Below are 18,362 nucleotides of genomic sequence, written 5' to 3'. Positions count from 1 at the left end.
AGTCTGTTGCAATATCCAGATTTAAGCAAAGAATTTTGCATAATCACAGGAGCAGTCCTAACTCAAAACAAAAATGGACCACAGCTTCCAGTTGCATACGCATCAAGATCCTTACGAACGGTGAAAGCAACAAGAGCAATACAGAACAAGAATTAGCAGCTATTCATTCGGCAATAACACACTTTAGACCATATATTTATGGTAGACATTTCACTGTCAAAACAGACCACACAGCACTTATCTACTTATTTCCAATGGCAACTCCCAGTTCCAAACTAACACGAATGAGACTTGAATTAGAGCAGTGGTGGGCAAACTCTCATTTTACATAGCACGAGTGTATAGGGTAGGAAATTCTGCCGCAGTGCTGCCGGCACACTGAAAGTATGAGCACTCTCAAATTTTTTAAGATGCTCTCTCATTTGCTTTCATTTTGATTCATTTGACAGCCCAAACTAAAAATCAAAATGTTTCCACTTAGAAAAATTTTCTCAGAAATTGGGTTTGAAAAAGTTTTTTCCATAGAAAATATAAATAGAGAAGCGTAGCTTTTCATTTTTTTAAGAACTCTTGCTAACAAAGCTTTCTTAAAATAAAATACACTATTTAAGTGCCCATTCCAACTTTTAATTTAACGAAAAATGAAATAAAAAACTACGTTTTTTCGCTCAGTGAATGCTTTGCTCTCATTGTTTTTTTCTGCTACGCATACACTCAAATTTTAAACATGTGTGCGTTTTGCCCCCCACTGAATTAGAGGAATATAATTTTACGGCAGAGTATCTAAAGGGTGAAGATAATTATGTAGCCGATGCGCTCTTTAGAATAACAATCATAGACTTGAAAAACATACAATTAAATATTTTAAAAGTGACTACCAGTAACCAAAGTAGACAAAAATTCTGCGCAGGAAAAGAACAAAAAGAATTGCATAAGCAATCTACAGAAAAAGCTTCGGAGCCCAACGTATATGAAGTCATTAATAATGAAGAAGTACGTAAAGTAGTGACCTTGCATGTTAAGAATAATCTGTGTTTATTTAAGCACGGCAAGAAAATTTATTTAAGCAAGATATGATGTTAGCGATTTGTATACTAATAGAACCCTTGACTTAGGTCAATTTTTCCAAAGGCTTGAAAAGTAGGCCGGTATTCACAAAATCACCCAACTCAAAGTTTTTTTTTTATTATGACAGGTGTGGTTTCATTTAAAACTGTCCAACAGGGACAACCATTAAATATTTTGGCAGAAAACTTGGCTAATGTGTAACTTAAGTTAGAGGTGAAAAAATAAGAAAGTCTAAGAGTTATTCCAGGTGAGGTCCAGCGGGTGAGTTCTGCGCAGCCGCCGCATCTGTTCGCTGTTGTCGAGGAGAGTGGTCTCCAACTCGTTGAGGTGTTTGTGTAGCCTCTGGATGTACTTGCTGCTGCTTCTCTATATCTCCTCCTTCACCCATGGAAAGCCAAGCACCTCGTGGATTGTCTGGTTGTCATGATAGACGTGGGCTCCAGTAGCGATACGGAGGGCTTTATTTTCCAATTTCTGGATAGTCCGAATATTAGTCTTGCTGGCCGTGCCTCAATGTTGGATCCCGTATGACCAAATTGGCTGAATAATCGCCTTGTAGATTAGGATTTTCGAAGAGGTCCTCAGCTTCGACCTCCTACCCATCAGCCAATAGTACGCCTTCAATCTTACTTCACACTGCCTTCGCTTTTTGACTAGGTGAGGCTTTCAAGTAAGCCTCCTGTCTAACGTGAAGCCCAGGTATCTTGATTTTTCTACTTGTGGGATGGGCGAGCTATTGAGGTGGACCGGTAGGCAATTTCCCCGACGGAGAAAAAATGTGGTGGCGGTGGATTTATCGGTTTTCACTTGAATATTCCACCTTCTTTGCCAATCGCTGAGAAGATCTAGTTGCTCCTGCATGACAGCAGCTGCCTCTGTAGCGTTCTCAGCAGCGGTTAGGAAGGCGGTATCGTCCGCAAAGGTCGCTGCCATTATGTTGGGGCTCCGCAAAACTGGGAGATCGGCCGTGTAGAAATTGTTTAATAAAAAGCCCAGCATGAAGCCTTGGGGGCCTCCGGCGCGGACCTCCCTGAGTCCGGAAGTGGCCTCTCCGCATCTGACCGCAAATATGCGGTCCTTCAGGAACGACTCCAGAAAGAGGTAGAAAGGTCTGGGCAGGTTAGTCTTTAATTTAAGCAGAAGACCGGAGTGCTAGACCCGGTCGAAGGCTTGTTTGACATCCAGCATTACAGCCAGGCAGTACTTCTTGATTTCGAAGGCGTCCACGATATACTGCACCACTGTGTGGCATTGTCCTGGGGTTCCATGGGACCGCCTGAAACCAAACTGGTGATTGGGGATCAGACCAGCCTCGTCCAGTACTGGAAAAACTCTACTCAAAAACACTCTTTCCAGTATTTTGAAAAGTATCGATATAAGACTAATCGGACGATAAGAGGCAAGATCGGCTTCGGGTTTTCCGGGCTTGGGTATCATGGTTACCTGAGCATGTTTCCAGTTGGTCGGAAAGTACCCAATTTCTAAGCATCTATTATAAATTTTCGTCAGTATGTTGATGCTTGGAGGTGGCAGCAGTTTTAATGCTGCTGCATTGATGCCATCATCGCCCGGGGCCTTGTTGTTGCTCAATACTGAAATCTGGGCGGCTGTCTCCTCTTCCGTCACAGGTGGTATTCTGTCGTCGTCTCGTGCGGGCTCTGCCAAGAGTTGTTCCGTTTCTGCTGTCTCTTCTGGCGAGCAGCGGTAGAAAGGGGAGAATACGCTTTCCAGGTGTTCGGCAAACGCGTTGGCTTGGTCCATTTCTGACCTGCACCAACGGCCGTCGGCTCGCAGAACAGGTGGGATCTTCTTAAGAGGACGTCGTATGCTTTTCGTGACGCGCCACAGATTGTTCTGTGGGTCACCCGGCTCCAACTGTTCATCGAACCCGTCGAACGCTTGCTTCCTCAAGTCCGCCAAGAGTTCAGAGAGCCACTTAGAGACTCTATTCAGATTGGTCTTGACCCTCGGGCTCCTGGACAGCATCCAGACCCACCTGAGTCGCCGCTTGAGAGCCGTGACGTCTGGATTCCAAAAATGGATTTCTCTGTCAGTGGCTCTCGGGCGGTTCGAAAGCCTTGGAACTGCCTCGGCTGCTGCAGCTTGGATTTGTGCGGTCAGTTCTTCGACGGCCGCCTCAATCTGGTCGGGGGATTCCAGAGTTGTGTTAAGATTCGCGGCAGAGCACACCCAGGACTGGAATATCTCGATGTCCGTCGTCTTATAAATAAGCTTCTTCCGGGCCGAGCTTAGGACGTTCATAGAGAGACGGCAAAAGCGCTGTGGTCAGACATAAGGTCGGCGACTTCAGTAAGCCAGTAAGCAGCAGCAATGGTAATGTCTCCATTGGTGGTGGCGACTTGAATTTTAGCGCATTGCACCCAGTCCTCTCTAATGGCTGGCAGGGTCTCGTACTTGGCCGCACTCCCGCGACCTCTTTCGTTTGGGTGGTTGACAGCAATAATGTCGTATCCTCTGAGGGTTAGATAGGATCTGTTTGTAAAATGGGTCTCCGATATGAGGAGAATATCAGATTTTTCAGTTTTGCTAGAGCTCCACTCATATTTTTCCACTCAAAGTGGCACCGTGGGAAAATATCTTCGAAAATGTTTCAATTTATAATTTAAAAAATATGGGCGATTATATATTGCAGTCATTAAGAGTAGCGCTACTCAACCCGGTGACCGTAATATAAAATAATAAGGAAAAGAAGCTATATTGTCTTCATTCCATGATGATCCAACACAAGGTGGTTATACAGGCATTTCAAAAACCTTGCACAAGGTCCAGACACACTATTACTGGAAAAATATGTCCAAAGACATATAAGAGTACATAAAAAAATGTCCTAAATGCCAAAAGTCTAAAACGACTAAAAACACTAAGACGCCATGAACCATAACCGAAACCGAAATTTAAATATTGAAAACATAACTTCGACTGCACATCTCCACCAGAGTGTAGGTACCGTAGTGCAAAGCCACAGAACACTTAATGAGTTCATTCGTTCTTACAACCGACAAAGTGGATTGAGATGTATGGCTATAATACTTCGTCTGTTGTTTTAATACGAACCTTTCTATGGCATATGAACATTGTCCATATTGTCCAAATTATGCTAAGGCATCAAAATTCAGATTAGAACAGGCACTTAAGGGAACTAGACCAAAACTAGAAGCTCTTTAACTAAAACAAAAAAAAATTTTTGTTATTTAGTTAAGATAGAGATAAAATAGATAGATAGAGATAAAATAACAATATCAAATAATAAAAATAATAAACAACTAATACATAACGATGGAATAGAACTTTTTATTTCATAATCAATTTTAATTTCATAAATTTATCACGTATGGCCATACATAATATTCATGTATTACATATATATAAAAAAACAAGAAAGGAAAGCTAGCTTCGGGCGGAGCCGAAGTTGATAAACCCTTGCAGTTAAAACCGGATATATATCGCAAACATCGGATATAGTTGGCCGATTCCTATGAGAATATCATAAAAAAACCAATTAATTACAATAAAACATCTAAAAAAAAGTCCCAAGCTTCTATCTTCAAAAATACCAAAGTTGGTATTTCTACCAAAAACCATTCCCGATCGTTCAGTTATATGGCAGCTATAGGATATAGTCGGCCGATCCTCATGAAGTTTGTTAGTTGGATCAACTGACTAAAAATAGAATTTGTACTAAGTTCCAGCTTTCTATTCTCAAAAACACAAAAGTTGGGTCATTTCCGATCGTTCAGTTATATGGCAGCTATAGGATATAGTCGGCCTATCCTTATGAAATTTGGCATGTCATAATTTTTTGCCAAAAATAGCTCTCACCTAAAATTTGACCTCTCCCTAAAAATCACCTCTCTAACTCAAAAAACACCAAAGTTATACCATTTCCGTTCAATCAGTTATATGGCAGCGACTTATATACTGCGTGCAAAGAAACCTTCCTTTTCTGCAAAGTTTCAAGTCGATAACATTAAAATTGAGAGACTAGTTTGCGTAGAAACAGACAGACAGACAGACGGAAATTCTCATATCAACTCAGGAGGTGATCCTGATCAAGAATATATATACTTTATAGGGTCGAAATGTCTCCTTCACTGCGTTGCACACTTTTGGACAAAATTTTAATACCCTCTGCAAGGGTATAAAAATGGCTTAGCCCGCACACAGAAAGTGCTAGTGTCGGCATAATTGTAACAAACGGTCAGCATATGCATACCCCTCGCGCCTCCACTTGAGAGTGCATAACAACGTATATTAGTATATTTCTTTATACATAAGTACATAGCCGTCTCTCTGCCGCCGCCTGCGAGCAGCGCAGCTACGAGACTTAGCCTTACAGCGATGGAAGGACATCGAAGGACATCGAAGGACATCGAGGGATTAAAAGGATTCACCGAGAAGGATATACTCAGGAGGATATAAATTAAAAACTGGACAAACACAAAAAAAAAACTACAAAAACTTAAACTGGAAAATGCAAAATGGATACAAAGACGAAAAAATCTTAGTGAGTAGAGTGAACGCAAAAGGCGGAGGAGTTGCGAAAAAAATAAAAAAAAGGGTAGCACACCTAAAGTGGCTACTCTACGTAAATACTCCACCTCCCGCGTAGGCTACGGCCCAAAAACTGCAAACAGAACTTGATTTTCTGCAAGACAAATTAATAAATAATAAACGCCCAAAAATTGCCGCCACTCAGTGCCAATAAGAAAAAGTAATGAAACACTAATAACAACAAACCCTCCATCACCCAAGGCATTACCAAAGCTTAAAAAGACATGCCCTGGATTGCCCTGAAGGATTGCCCTGGACCACCGACCACGACCAACTGACGTAGAAAGAAGAAAGGAAACCAAATATAACATCAACACCACACCACCACCAGACAGTTGGAACAATAGATAGAAGTCATAGAACTTTCAATGAGTACATACGATCTTACATATCGGTTGATAAAACTGATTGGGACGTATGGCTTCAATATTTTGTCTTCAATTTCAACACGACCCCCTCTATGGCACATACTTATTGTCCATATGAGCTAGTATTCGGTAAAACAAGTAATTTGCCAAATAATTTTAATAGCATAGATAGTGTAGAAGCGTTATATAATATAGATGACTATGCTAAGGAGAGTAAGTATAGATTAGAAGTAGCCTATAAAAAAGCTAGAGTTATGTTAGAAGCAAATAAGGGATTTAGATATATCAGTAGGTGACAAAGTTTTATTCAACAAGAAAGGAAAGCGAACTTCGGACCCATGCAGTTAAAACCGGATATATATCGCAAACATCGGATATAGTTTGCCGATCCTTATGAGAATATGATAATATAACCCAATTTATTATAATATAAAATCTAAAAAAAGTCTCAAACTTCTATCTTCAAAAATACCAAAGTTGGTATTTCTACCAAAAACCATTTCCTATCGTTCAGTTATATGGCAGCTATAAGATATAGTCAGCCGATCGTTATGAAATTTGGTAGGTCGGATTAACTGACCAAAACTAAAATCTGTTCCAAGTTCCAGTTTTCTATCTTCAAAAACACAAAAGTTGGGCGTAGGGGCAAATTAGTTGAAATCAACTCTGAGAATCGAGTCGTTTCATCGTTGGTTTCCATGTTGAATTGACCAGAGATGACATCAAAAACAAATTGCTACTTCGAAATGAAGATGTTGTTACTGGCACCAGGGCTTGCATTTACTACTCCGTAGCAGCGAGATGCATAGAAATATTGCTCTGCTATTGCTACCGCTGTTCCATTTTTCCGAGAGCGGGAGCGATGCCGTAGCAGAAAAAAAAAATTGTCTGCTCTACTCTGCTCCGAGCTACGAAAAGTTCAAAGCTATAGCTATGGCAATAGCAGAAAAAAATATTCTGTGCTCCTCGTAGCCGTAGCCAAATATCTAGAGCGAGAGCAGAGCAGAACAAAAAATATTTTTGTATGTGCTACTGCTGGATCGTAGTTTTGGTTTTTGTTTTTTTCTCACCTGATTTTTATGCACCGTCACTGTGTGACCACTTTTTTTACCTCCTTTCTTCTTTACCCACTCTCTTTACCCTTGTAAGAATGATGTTTAGGTAATATTAAATATTAATAAGTAATAATATTTAATATTTAGTTCATTCAGAAACAACAAAATAAATATTAATAACTCCTAATTAAAACAAAATTAAAAAATTATGCTATTCAGTCATATATTTATTATTCTATTGAAAAATTTATTTAGTAAATAATTAATCGTCGTCTTCAAATACACTCAAGTTGTCGATCGCATTATCTAAGTGTGTTGAGTTTACGCGACCAAAGAGTAAATTTTCTAATGTGTCGTGAAGTCGTTTAAGCCAAAAATTATGATCGCCCTCCCCCAGGCAGATACCTGTATCCGACCCTGGTTGTATGGCAGCTATAGGATATAGTCGGCCGATACTTATGAAATTTGTCGTGTCGTAGTATTCTGCCAAATATAGCTCTCATATCAAATTTGAATGCTCTAAACACCAAAGTTATACCATTTCCGATCAATCAGTTATATGGCAGCTATAGGATATAGTCGGCCGATCCCGTCCGTTCCAACTTATATACTGCGTGCAAAGAAAAGAAAGGTGTGTGCAAATAGATAGCCTTAAAACTGAGAGACTAGTTCGCGTAGAAACCGACAGACGGACAAACAGACAGACGCACAGACGGACATGCTTATATCAACTCAGGAGGTGATCCTGATCAAAAATATACAAACTTTATGGGGTCAGAGATGTCTCCTTCTCTGCGTTGCATACTTTTGACCAAAATAATAATACCCTCTGCAACGGTATAAAAATACCAGACAACATTATATGTAGTACTGACTTCGTCGATCGGCGCTAAATTTGAACTTGACTAACTATCGATAGCCCTAATCCGTTCCACGCTATCCCCACCCCCGTAAAGCAGCCACATTCACCACGTCTAGGACAGCTAGCTTCGAAGCGGGACGCATTGTCTAGGCTCGATCGTTAGTCCGCACTGCCGCTCGACGAGGTACTCCATCTCTTCCGGTGAACACCTTTTCCATGACGCCTCGTTTCTGGATCACAGATAAACATCAGGTCTCCTCGAGAAATGAGTGCTTGCACCATCTCTACCCGCGCAGAAAAGTCGGCAGGTACTCATGCACCCATCCCTTCCAGAATCGATCCCGCATCATCCTTTTTATGCGCCACTGCTTTCTGGTGGCGCATCTCACGGACTCCTGTCCGTCATCCTTGGAAAGATCTGGGACATCGGGTGCTCCATTCAGCAAATCGTGGGGTGTCAGTGGAGCTTCCTGGTCTACCGTCACTGATAGATGAGTGAGCGGACGAGAGTTTATTATGCTCTCCGCTTCAATCAGCAGGTTCTCCAGTACGTGCTCCTTGGGCGCGAGTTCTTGCATCGTGTGCCCCAGCACCTTCTTCTTACACTGCACCATGCTTTCCCAGGTGCCACCTGGGCTGCCTCAGCTGGGTTCGCCGGGGAATTGAAGATCCATTCGACTCCTTTAGACGACAGCTCGCCTTGGATCTGTACAGGCTCAAACACTTCGCTGAACCAGTTGGTCTCGCGATCGGCTCCAACGAAGTTTTTTCCATTGTCGCTCCTAATCCTGACGACGGGTAAACGTCGGCTCATGAAGTTCCTTATAGCGATTATGCAGGAATCGGTGGACAAATCGTGAGCTATCTCCAAGTGGATAGCTCTTGTGGTCAGACACGTAAACAGTGCCACCCACCTCTTCTCCGTGTGACGTTCAACCGTCACAAATAGCTTAATTATAAACTTAAAGGGCCATTCGTTGGCTTTCAGCCGGTCCTCTGGCAGGGGACACATCTCGGGCTTACAAACGTTGCACTTGCTCACCACCCTCCGTAAGTTCGTAATCCAGGACTTCTGCCGGATTGCTCCGATGGCTGCCTCCGTGTTTTGGTGGCACATCCTCTTGTGGTGATGCTGCACGATCATCTCCGCCAATTTCTTCTCTTGAGACAGTATGATCGGCCGACGAGCGCTGTTTGGCTCTCTCGTCGCCTCGTCGATCCTTCCGCTGGCTCGCATTACTCCGTCCTCGTCGAAGTATGGGGACAGTCCATGTAGTCGGCTGCCCTTGGCGGCTCTTCCTTGGCTGTCCTCAGCAAACGCTTCTCGCTGCGATTGCCATACCAGTGCGCACTCAGCTTCAGTGCACTCCATCGACGTCAGTCCGTGATCCTCTCCACCGTATCGTTGTCCACGGCACCAGTCGAATGAATCTGAGCACCCATGCGGTAGCTGGAGAATCTCAGCAAGGATATTAAGTTTACCATAATTAAAGCAAACTCATATTTTATTGCCTCTTCGTCGGTCGTCGGTGGAATCCATCCTTCACTCCATCTTGGCCAGCTCTCCTCTGGTCCTCGTAGAAATTTTTGGACCGCTTAGCCAATGCGAATCGATGCTCAGGTCCACGGCCTTACGCGGCCATCTCCACTAGGACGCCTCCGTGAATTCTAAGATCTCTGCCACCCGTTTACCGATGAACTGCTTGTATCTCCGGTGGGTGCTGCTTTTCCAGTGCAACACAATCTTAGAGTCCGTCCATAATACGCAGTTGCTGATTGGCACACCGTGCTCCTGCTTGTCGGTGTCCGTCAGTCTTGTGCCCAATACTGCTGCTTGAAGTTCCAGTCGCGGGATCGACATAGTCCTCATCGGAGCGCATTTCGTCTTGGTACTTATGAAAAGCGCCGGAACGTCTCCGTTTTCGTAAGTGGCCCGCCAATAGGCCGCTGCTGCGAACGCCGACTGTCTGGAGTCACCGCCGAAGTAGTAGCGTGTACATCGGAACTCTTCGATTTTGCTCATTCCTTTCCGCCAGTCCTCAAAGGCTGCGGCCAAATTATCTGGTAGCAGCTCGTCCCAGTTGACTCCTCTCCGCCAAATCTCTCGCATTAACAATTTGGCAGTCACCATGTAGCAGCTCAGGAATCCAATCGGGTCAAACGTGGACTTGACCAGGCTTAGGAGCTCCCTCTTGGTAGGGACGCGTTCCCCTGTCATCACGCTTCTCGGGACTCGATGATATTTGACACCGAACTTGAAGTCATCTGTAGCCGGCTGCCAGTACATTCCTAGTGCCTTCTCCTCAGCTTCGGTCCATTCCACGCTAACGATGGATTCAAGTGGGTTCAACGCTCTGACCACACTTGCCGAACTGGAGGTGAATCGACACAAGTCAAACCCTGCATCTGCATGAATTTCTCTCACCCGTATCGAAATGGCGAGAGCTTCTTCTTCACTGGTGAAACTGTTGACGTAGTCGTCCATATAGTGGTATTCCTTAATAGCTAGGGCTGCTCGCATTTCCATTCTGCTGTACTGCGAGGCATTGAAGGTCTTCACATAGTCCGCCGAACATGGTGAGCGAGCTGCTCCGAACATCATCACTTTCATCTCGTATACGTCCGGCTCCCGCTGGTCATCTCCGTTTCTCCACAGGAACCTCTGGGCACATCTGTCCTGTGGCTGCATCAGTACCTGATGAAACATCTCCTTGTTGTCTGCACAAACCCCAACTGCTCCATCCCGAAAATAGAAAAGCACTGCTGGGAGGGGCTTATATCGCTGTGGGCCTCTCATTAGCGCTGAATTAAAGGAAACGCCGTTCACCTTGGCAGCAGCATCGAAGACCAGCCGGATTTATCCAGGTTTGTTCGGGTTTTCCACTCCGAAGTGCGGCAGGTACCATAACTTGCCTTCCTAGAACCTCTGGGCTTCCTGGGGCTCCAGTCGTCGTGTGTACCCCTTCTTGACGTGATCGTCCATTTTGCCCTTATAGGCCCGAGCGAAGTCCACATCGCGTCTCACTTTTCCCTCGATGTTGACGAGTCTTTTGAGAGCCATATTGTAGCTCTCCGGCAGTCTCAACTCGTCTCTCTCCTTAGCAGCCCAGTCTCGTAACGTCTCGCTTACTCGCTTAGTCGTCTCCTCCTGGATACTCAGGGCCAGTGCGTCGCTGCCAACTGCGACTGACGGCGCCAGCGCCACTCTGCCAGCTGCGACTAGCTGTGCCGGCCTTACTCCGAAATTTTCGATTTCGATATAGTCGCTTACCATCTTCTCCAGAAGATTATCCTGGGGCACGGCTAGGAGGCACGAACTCTGGAGCGGCGAGCTCGACTTTCAGTTCACCGGTCTATATACCACCCATCCAAGTGCGGTGGCTGCTGCATATTGTCCTCCGGATTCATTGCTTCTTGTTTTGAAAGGTGTTCCAAGATGCGCATGATCCAGTCCAATTAGGATCCTTGGCGTCGCATTGTTGTACGGCTTCACAGGTAGACGCGCATTCACCTTCACTCCCTTTGCATTCTCCCGACTCTGGCTCTGCATCGGAAGGTTTAAGTTGCCCGCTTCACTGATCTGCAGGTTGACCACTTTCGTGTGTTCTTTGGCAGATTTCCCACCAAACCACTGCACGTTCAGTTGGCGGCTCTCACCTATCAGGTTCAGGCTGCGGATGAGTTCGTCGTCGATGAGCGTGACAGACGATCCTTCATCCAGTAGTGCGTAGGTGTCGACCTGTGTATTCTCCCCGTACAGCATCACGGGTAGAATCCGGAGTAAAAGGTGACATCCAATCGAATCAATGCAGCTCAGGTTTCGATGCGGAAATTCCTAACGGTCACACGTCGATCGCCTTTCATCCTGCTCACGCCCCGCGTCTATAACTGTGGCTAACGTAGAACGTAGGCTTCTCTCGTTGGAATCCACTGGTCGTGGCATTCCTCTCCGTTTGCTGCTGTCTCTGCACAGCCGTTGGTCCTGACTGCTTCTCTGATCCCTCCTGCGGTCTCCATCTGCGACTGGCGGCCGTCTGGAATGTCCAGGTGACTGGAGAAGGTAGTGATGCCTCATTTGGCATTCGCAGACATTGCATCCGCGGCTCTTCCTGCAGTACCGGGACATGTGTCCGGCCTCCAGACACGAGAAGCATAGCCTCAGCTTCCTCGCGGACTCGACACGCGTCGTTGTGGAAACGCTGTTGAACTCCTTGCAGTCCCTGATCTGGAGTAGTCCATCGCGTATAGGGCAACATCTGGGGCAACCTATTGCTCAGTGGCAACTTGGCGATCAGCTCCTCCATTAGGTTGGGTTCCCTAGGTGCTGGTTGCCAATCGTGGTTGACTGCAGGAACCCTGCCAGGATGCTCACCTTCGTCGATCTTTGCGATGTTGGCCTCCTGAATTGGCTGCACATCGCGCACGCTCCGGACGTCCATACCGGAATCGAAGCTGCTCCATAACAGCTTCTAAGTTGTTGGGATGGATGAACAGCGACTTCACTGTCTCGCCTTTGGTTATTTTCCAATTGGGTGCACTGGGTGGCTGCCGTTGTCTCCGTGAACGCGCACACGAATATTGGCCATTCCTGTGGCTGACCCACGAAATCGGGAAGATCAGGCAATCTACGTGGCGTCCGTACGCTCGCCGTCGCCATTCCATATGACTGGGGCGATGGTTCAGATACCTCCAAATTGTGTGTCGGCTCCCGTGGCGGATGAACATAACATAGTCCAGGCTGCCCCGTTGCGGTCACACAAAATGGCGGAAAATAGCCCAATGTTGTTGTTGGTGTGTGTGTCCGTGTGACAGGTTGCCCGTTTGCACAATGGCCGCCGAATTGCCACTCCATTGTGGCGGCAAATTTGCACTAATTTGAGCCGGCAACTGCAGCGATGACGTCACTCCAAGCTCCGTTTGCAGATTGTCACTCATCTGCCTGTGCATCTGCCTGTTTCCACTCAAACTCAGTTGCGCTGCTCCCTGGCGTGGCAGCGTTCCACTCAAACATGGCGGTGTATTCGCCACACCGCTCACTCCAACGCCACGTTCCCCGATTGTAACGGGATCCCTGGCGGCCTCTGCTTGTCCTCCATTTGCCCTTGCCTTTTCCAGCTCCGACTCGCGAGACTCGCAGAGCTGGCCGAGGTGCCAGTTGCTGTGGCCGTGGCGGTCGAAGTTGCGGGAAAACCCGTGGCTTCCAGCCTGGGGCTCCGCCGGGGCGAATGCTTCGTGGTCATCATCTAGCGGAGTGCGAATAAAAGATAATGTCGCCGCTTGGCCGATCACGGGGAATGCCTTAAAACAAACACTGGATTAAGCTAGGTAAGTTTTTAAGTAAAAGTCTGCTCCTGTAGGATGGAAGCTGAAGATTTGCATCCCAATATAGACCTCTAAGTGCAAATATTAAAAAGTTCTTTTGTACGGATTCTATGCGGTCCTTATGTACTCCATATTGGGGACTCCAGACACATGAACCGTACTCCAGTATAGGACGGACCAAAGAAATGAATAATGTTTTGGTTATATAGGGTTCATTAAGTTCTTTTGAACACCTTTTAATAAAACCAAGGACTCTTTTAGCCTTATTAACCATTAAGGAAATATGGTCGGCAAATTTAAGTTTGATGTCTAATAGGATGCCGAGATCATAAAACTGAGTTAATTTCCCTAAGGCAAACCCATTAATAGAATAAGTAGCTTGCAGAGGGCAAGAACGATAAAAAGTCATATGCTTCCATTTTGATCCATTAAGTATTAGATCATTAGCTAAACAGCATTTTTGAAAGTTATCAAGGTCAGACTGAAGACTGCATTGGGCAGAGATGGATTTGTACTGAAGACAACGCTTTACATCATCTGCATACATAAGAACTAGAGAGTTCGTTAAAACAGAGGGCAAGTCGTTTATAAAAAGCGTAAATAATAACGGGCCAAGATGACTTCCTTGAGGGACGCCAGATGTAGCACGGACCAGACGGGACTGTATGTTTTTAAATAAGACTCTTTGTGTCCTTCCATCTAGGTAGCTGGAGATCCACGTTAAGAGGTCTTTAGGAAAACCCAGCATATTCAGTTTACTCAACAAGAGTGAGTGATTAACTGAATCAAATGCTTTGCTGAAGTCCGTGTAAATTACATCGGTTTGATATCCCTTACAAAAGCCATCTGTGACAAAGGATGTCAACTCCAATAAGTTTGTGGTGGTGGAGCGACCCTTAATAAAGCCATGCTGACAAGGAGTGATAATCGAAGAGCAAAGGTGTTGCAAATGAGGGGTAACTAATTTTTCAAATAACTTTGGAATTGCGGACAACTTAGAGATGCCTCTGTAGTTGGCTGCCTCGGACTTTTTCCCTTTTTTATGTAGGGGAATTATGAATGATTCCTTCCACCTAAGAGGAAAAATCGAGGTTTCCAAAGATAAGTTAAAAAGTCGTAGAAGAGGTTTGCACAGAGCCCAGGCGCAGTATTTTAGCACACAGCCTGGTACTCCGTCGGGGCCTGGAGAATAAGTGGGTTTTACCCTTAAAAGACCACATAATAAGTTGTTCTCAGAAAAAAAACGGACAGAAAATAAGATTTGCTGCTTGAATGTTATATACGTAAGGCTGATCTGTCAATTTTGGCCAAGAATAAGTTGTTTGAAAAAATTCTGCGAATAGATGGCCTGATCAGAGGTCGCAGAGGAATTTTCAAACGTAAGCAGGGGTGAAAAAGATACGTGTTTACGCAAAGTGTTTACAAAATTATAAAACTTCTTTGGATCCTGAGTAAATTGTATCCGGCAGTGGTCAATTTAATTTCTATAACATTCCGCGTTATGCACGGTAAATTCGACCGAGCTAGTAGGTATCTTGAAAAATCAACACTACTGCAGGTTTTTTTTTATATTTTAGTAAGAGCATATCTATATATATAAAAATGCTCTGTTCGTATCTACGTCATTTATAGTCTTGAAAAGTTCTGAACCGTTTAAGCCCAAATTTTTACCCAACATGCGTTGAGGTTTATATCTACTTTTGATGTTGATAGCTTATCTGCGTTTGCGAATATATCAGTTTTTTTCGCGTTTCCCCGTGCCCCTACTTTTCTATTTAGGCAGACAGCTAAGAAGAAAATGTCAAATGAAAATGTCAAAATGTCAGAAACGAAGTCATTAGAAACGAAGTCATGCCACCCAAGAAGTCGAATTTTGGTCGTCTTACTCCCAATACAAAAGCAAAAAGACGTAACATTTCGAATAGGACTGACGAAGAGCGGGCCTCCATTCAAGAGACTGAGCGGCTGAGAGCCGTGCGGATGCACAACGCGGAGACAGCAGAAACGCGAGCAGCTAGGCTTGAGCGAACACGATTGAGAGTTAGGCAGTCGCGTTTTGCAGCAATCGATTTGATTCGGTCTCAAAATAATGAACGCGACAGGGCAAGGGTAACTGAAGCGCGTTTACAGCTTGCAACAGATCGAAACCTGCAATACAATCGTCTTGCATTCCGATATAATCCAACTGTTGATTACAGCTCGAATCGCAATGTCGTTATTGGCCGGATGAATCAGGTCTGAACACACTGGCAGGCTCTCAAATTCAACAACGAACCAAAAGGATTGTGTTGCGCTTCCGGGAAAGTGAAATTGCCTCAACTTGAAGCACCACCAGAGCCTCTGCACTCTATTAGCTGGATCTACTGCTGAATCGAAGCATTTCCTGTCGAACATTAGGAAATGACGTCATTTGGTGCGAAAATTATAAGTGGGCAATTCATGCCAACTTTTAAAATCAAAGGACAAATCTATCACAAAGCCGGTTCCTTGCTTCCGTTCTCAGACAGCGAACACAAATTTCTTCAAATGTACTTCATTGGTGATGATGGAGCTGAAGTCGATGCACGTTATGGAATCAATACCTCGGTGAAGAAGCCCATTATTTCGCAGCTACAGAAGCTTTTTCACGAACGGAACCATTTGGTGCGTTTGTTCAAAACAGCAATCGATATGATGCCTTCGGATACCCATAAAATTGTCATTCATGCAGACAATACGCCTGCTGGAGAACATATCAGGAGACACAATGCTCCAACTATAGACGAAGTGGCAATTATCATAGTCGGGGATCAGTTCAAACCTCGAGATGTTGTTCTCCATCGACGAAACGATCGATTGGTAAACGTCGCAGAAACTCACCGTTGTTACGATGCTTTGCAGTATGCACTGATGCTGATGTTCTTGGACGAAAAGATTTTCTTTTCAATCAAAAAGAGAAAAGGCCAAAAACTGAAAGAACAAATCGTCTTAAACATCAGCGCGGGCACACGAATCTTGAAATAAGACGTGCGCCGTGTATATTTATATTTAAATTTAGTTATGTCCTCCACCTTTGTGGCTTTTTTTTTGGCTTTGATATAAGCCGAGATATCAATCTCTGAAGTATCAGGTGCAAGCCGAGAAACAAATATATGTTTCGATGGAGGAATCACCTGTAAGGGTTTTGGTGTCGCAGGTACGAGATCTGCAGCATCAGTCGGTGCCGGTGGTCCGGACTGTGGAATACCCTTTTGGGTGACTCTAATGGGGGTTTCGTTCACTAGGACCTGTGGCATCACTAGAAGGGATGCCATGGCGGACATATCAGACAATTGCTCATTATCCCTGAGAAATTCTGACGAGTTTTTCTCAGTTCTAGCCCTTGGGGTGGCCAGAGATATAAGCGGCTGCATTAATGTCGGCTGAGCAGGCTGAGGCGGATCAGAAACAGCGGATGTCTTACGCTTAGCGGACTCATAAGAAGCTGAAGGCTTCTAAACTGAGTGTCAAGCGCACAGAGCTGGTCATTGATTTTACGAAAACCAGTGATCAGGTCATTAAATCCATTCTTGGTCCGAATCATGAACAACCTCATTTCGCCTTGGACAGCACGACAATTTTCACAACAATAATGCATACCAGACCTACGGGAAATTGCATCCGAGACTGAGGCAGTGCCAGCACGACGTTTTCACATAGCCAGCAATGGATGGTAGGCTGGGATGTGGAAATTGTCTTGTTACAAGACTTAATGGCACAGACAAGTTTAAATTCCATTTTATTATACCCTTGCAGAGGGTATTATAATTTTGGTCAAAAGTGTGCAACGCAGTGAAGGAGACATCTCCGACCCTATAAAGTATATATATTCTTGATCAGGATCACCTCCTGAGTTGATATGAGCATGTCCGTCTGTCCGTCTGTCCGTCTGTCCGTCTGTCCGTCTGTCTGTCTGTTTCTACGCGAACTAGTCTCTCAGTTTTAAAGCTATCGACTTGAAACTTTGCACACACCCTTCTTTCCTTTGCACGCAGTATATAAGTCGGAACGGCCCAGATCGGCCGACTATATCCTATAGCTGCCATATAACTGATTGATCGGAAATGGTATAACTTCGGTGTTTTTAGAGTTAGAGAGTTCAAATTTTACACGAGCGCTATTTTTGGCAAAATAATACGACGTGCCAAATTTCGTAAGGATCGGCCGACTATATCCTATAGCTGTCATATAACTGAACGATCGGAAATGACCCAACTTTCGTGTTTTTAAAGATAGAAAGCTGGAACTTGGTACAGATTATATTCTTGGTCAGTTAATCCGATCTACCAAATTTCATAACGATCGGCCGACTATATCTTATAGCTGCCATATAACTGAACGATCGGAAATGGTTTTTGGTAGAAATATCAACTTTCGTATTTTTGAAGATAGAAGTTTAGGACTTTTTTTAGATTTTGTATTGTAATAAATTGGATTATATATTCATATTCCCATAAGGATCGGCCAACTATATCCGATGTTTGCGATATATATCCGGTTTTAACTGCAAGGGTATATAAACTTCGGCTCCGCCCGAAGTTAGCTTTTCTTTTTTGTTTTTATTTTTCTTTTTTATTTTATAAAACAAAAAAATAATATTTAAAAAGTTAAAAAACACAATACCTTGAACCACTGTGCCAAATAGGAAGCCGTAGCGAGAGCTTTGAAATAGTGCAAAAGAGAAATGCAGAAATATAGATAAGCCGGGGAAGAAGCAGAGCTGAGCTATGCTTGGAATAGAATTTAGACAAATTATTAATTCGACTCCAAATATACCACAGCACTCGCGAAGCGATACGGTTTAGGCTTTAAGATTGTTAAGAATCACAAGATTTAATTTACAAGTATGTAAACACCGGTTTACCAATATTTTTAATAAAACGCAGTGCGCACAAAAAAAACACGACCGTTCACCGTTCGTCACCATCGTTTAACTCCCGCTGGTTTTAACAATTTTTTCTTCACGTAACTAGGTTGATGTTCTTGGACGAAGATATTCTCTAGCCAAAAACTGGGTGAACAAATCGTCTTGAAAATCAGCGCGGGCACACGAATCTTGGAAGAAGACGTGCGCCGTATAATATTATATTTAACCAA

The 18,362-nt window shown here is 44.2% G+C and overlaps 2 protein-coding genes across 2 annotated transcripts; both read right to left on the bottom strand.

Annotated features, from left to right (window-relative positions):
* Nucleotides 1-8,209: 8,209 nt before the first annotated feature.
* On the bottom strand, nucleotides 8,210-9,297 carry LOC122321458 (uncharacterized). The gene is made up of 2 exons (XM_043211403.1): nucleotides 8,557-9,297; nucleotides 8,210-8,482 (listed from the first exon to the last, which is right to left on the bottom strand). The coding sequence occupies exons 1-2, from the start codon at nucleotides 9,295-9,297 to the stop codon at nucleotides 8,210-8,212; spliced, it is 1,014 nt and encodes a 337-aa protein (XP_043067338.1).
* Nucleotides 9,298-9,573: 276 nt separating this feature from the next.
* Nucleotides 9,574-10,632, bottom strand: LOC138926545 (uncharacterized). The gene has a single exon (XM_070281044.1). It carries the CDS (start codon nucleotides 10,630-10,632, stop codon nucleotides 9,574-9,576), a length of 1,059 nt encoding a protein of 352 aa, XP_070137145.1.
* Nucleotides 10,633-18,362: the final 7,730 nt, after the last annotated feature.

This window comes from Drosophila bipectinata, chromosome XL, assembly GCF_030179905.1.
Source record: "Drosophila bipectinata strain 14024-0381.07 chromosome XL, DbipHiC1v2, whole genome shotgun sequence".
Classification (NCBI taxonomy): domain Eukaryota; kingdom Metazoa; phylum Arthropoda; class Insecta; order Diptera; family Drosophilidae; genus Drosophila; species Drosophila bipectinata.
This window is presented reverse-complemented; position numbering and strand designations above follow the sequence as displayed.

Coding starts and splice junctions, on each gene's coding strand:
- LOC122321458 (XM_043211403.1), bottom strand. CDS start 9,297: ATGGAGTGCACTGAAGCTGAGTGCGCACTGGTATGGCAATCGCAGCGA. Junction 8,483..8,556: donor ACCCAGCTGAGGCAGCCCAG/GTGGCACCTGGG, acceptor CTCGCGCCCAAG/GAGCACGTACTGGAGAACCT.
- LOC138926545 (XM_070281044.1), bottom strand. CDS start 10,632: ATGTTTCATCAGGTACTGATGCAGCCACAGGACAGATGTGCCCAGAGG.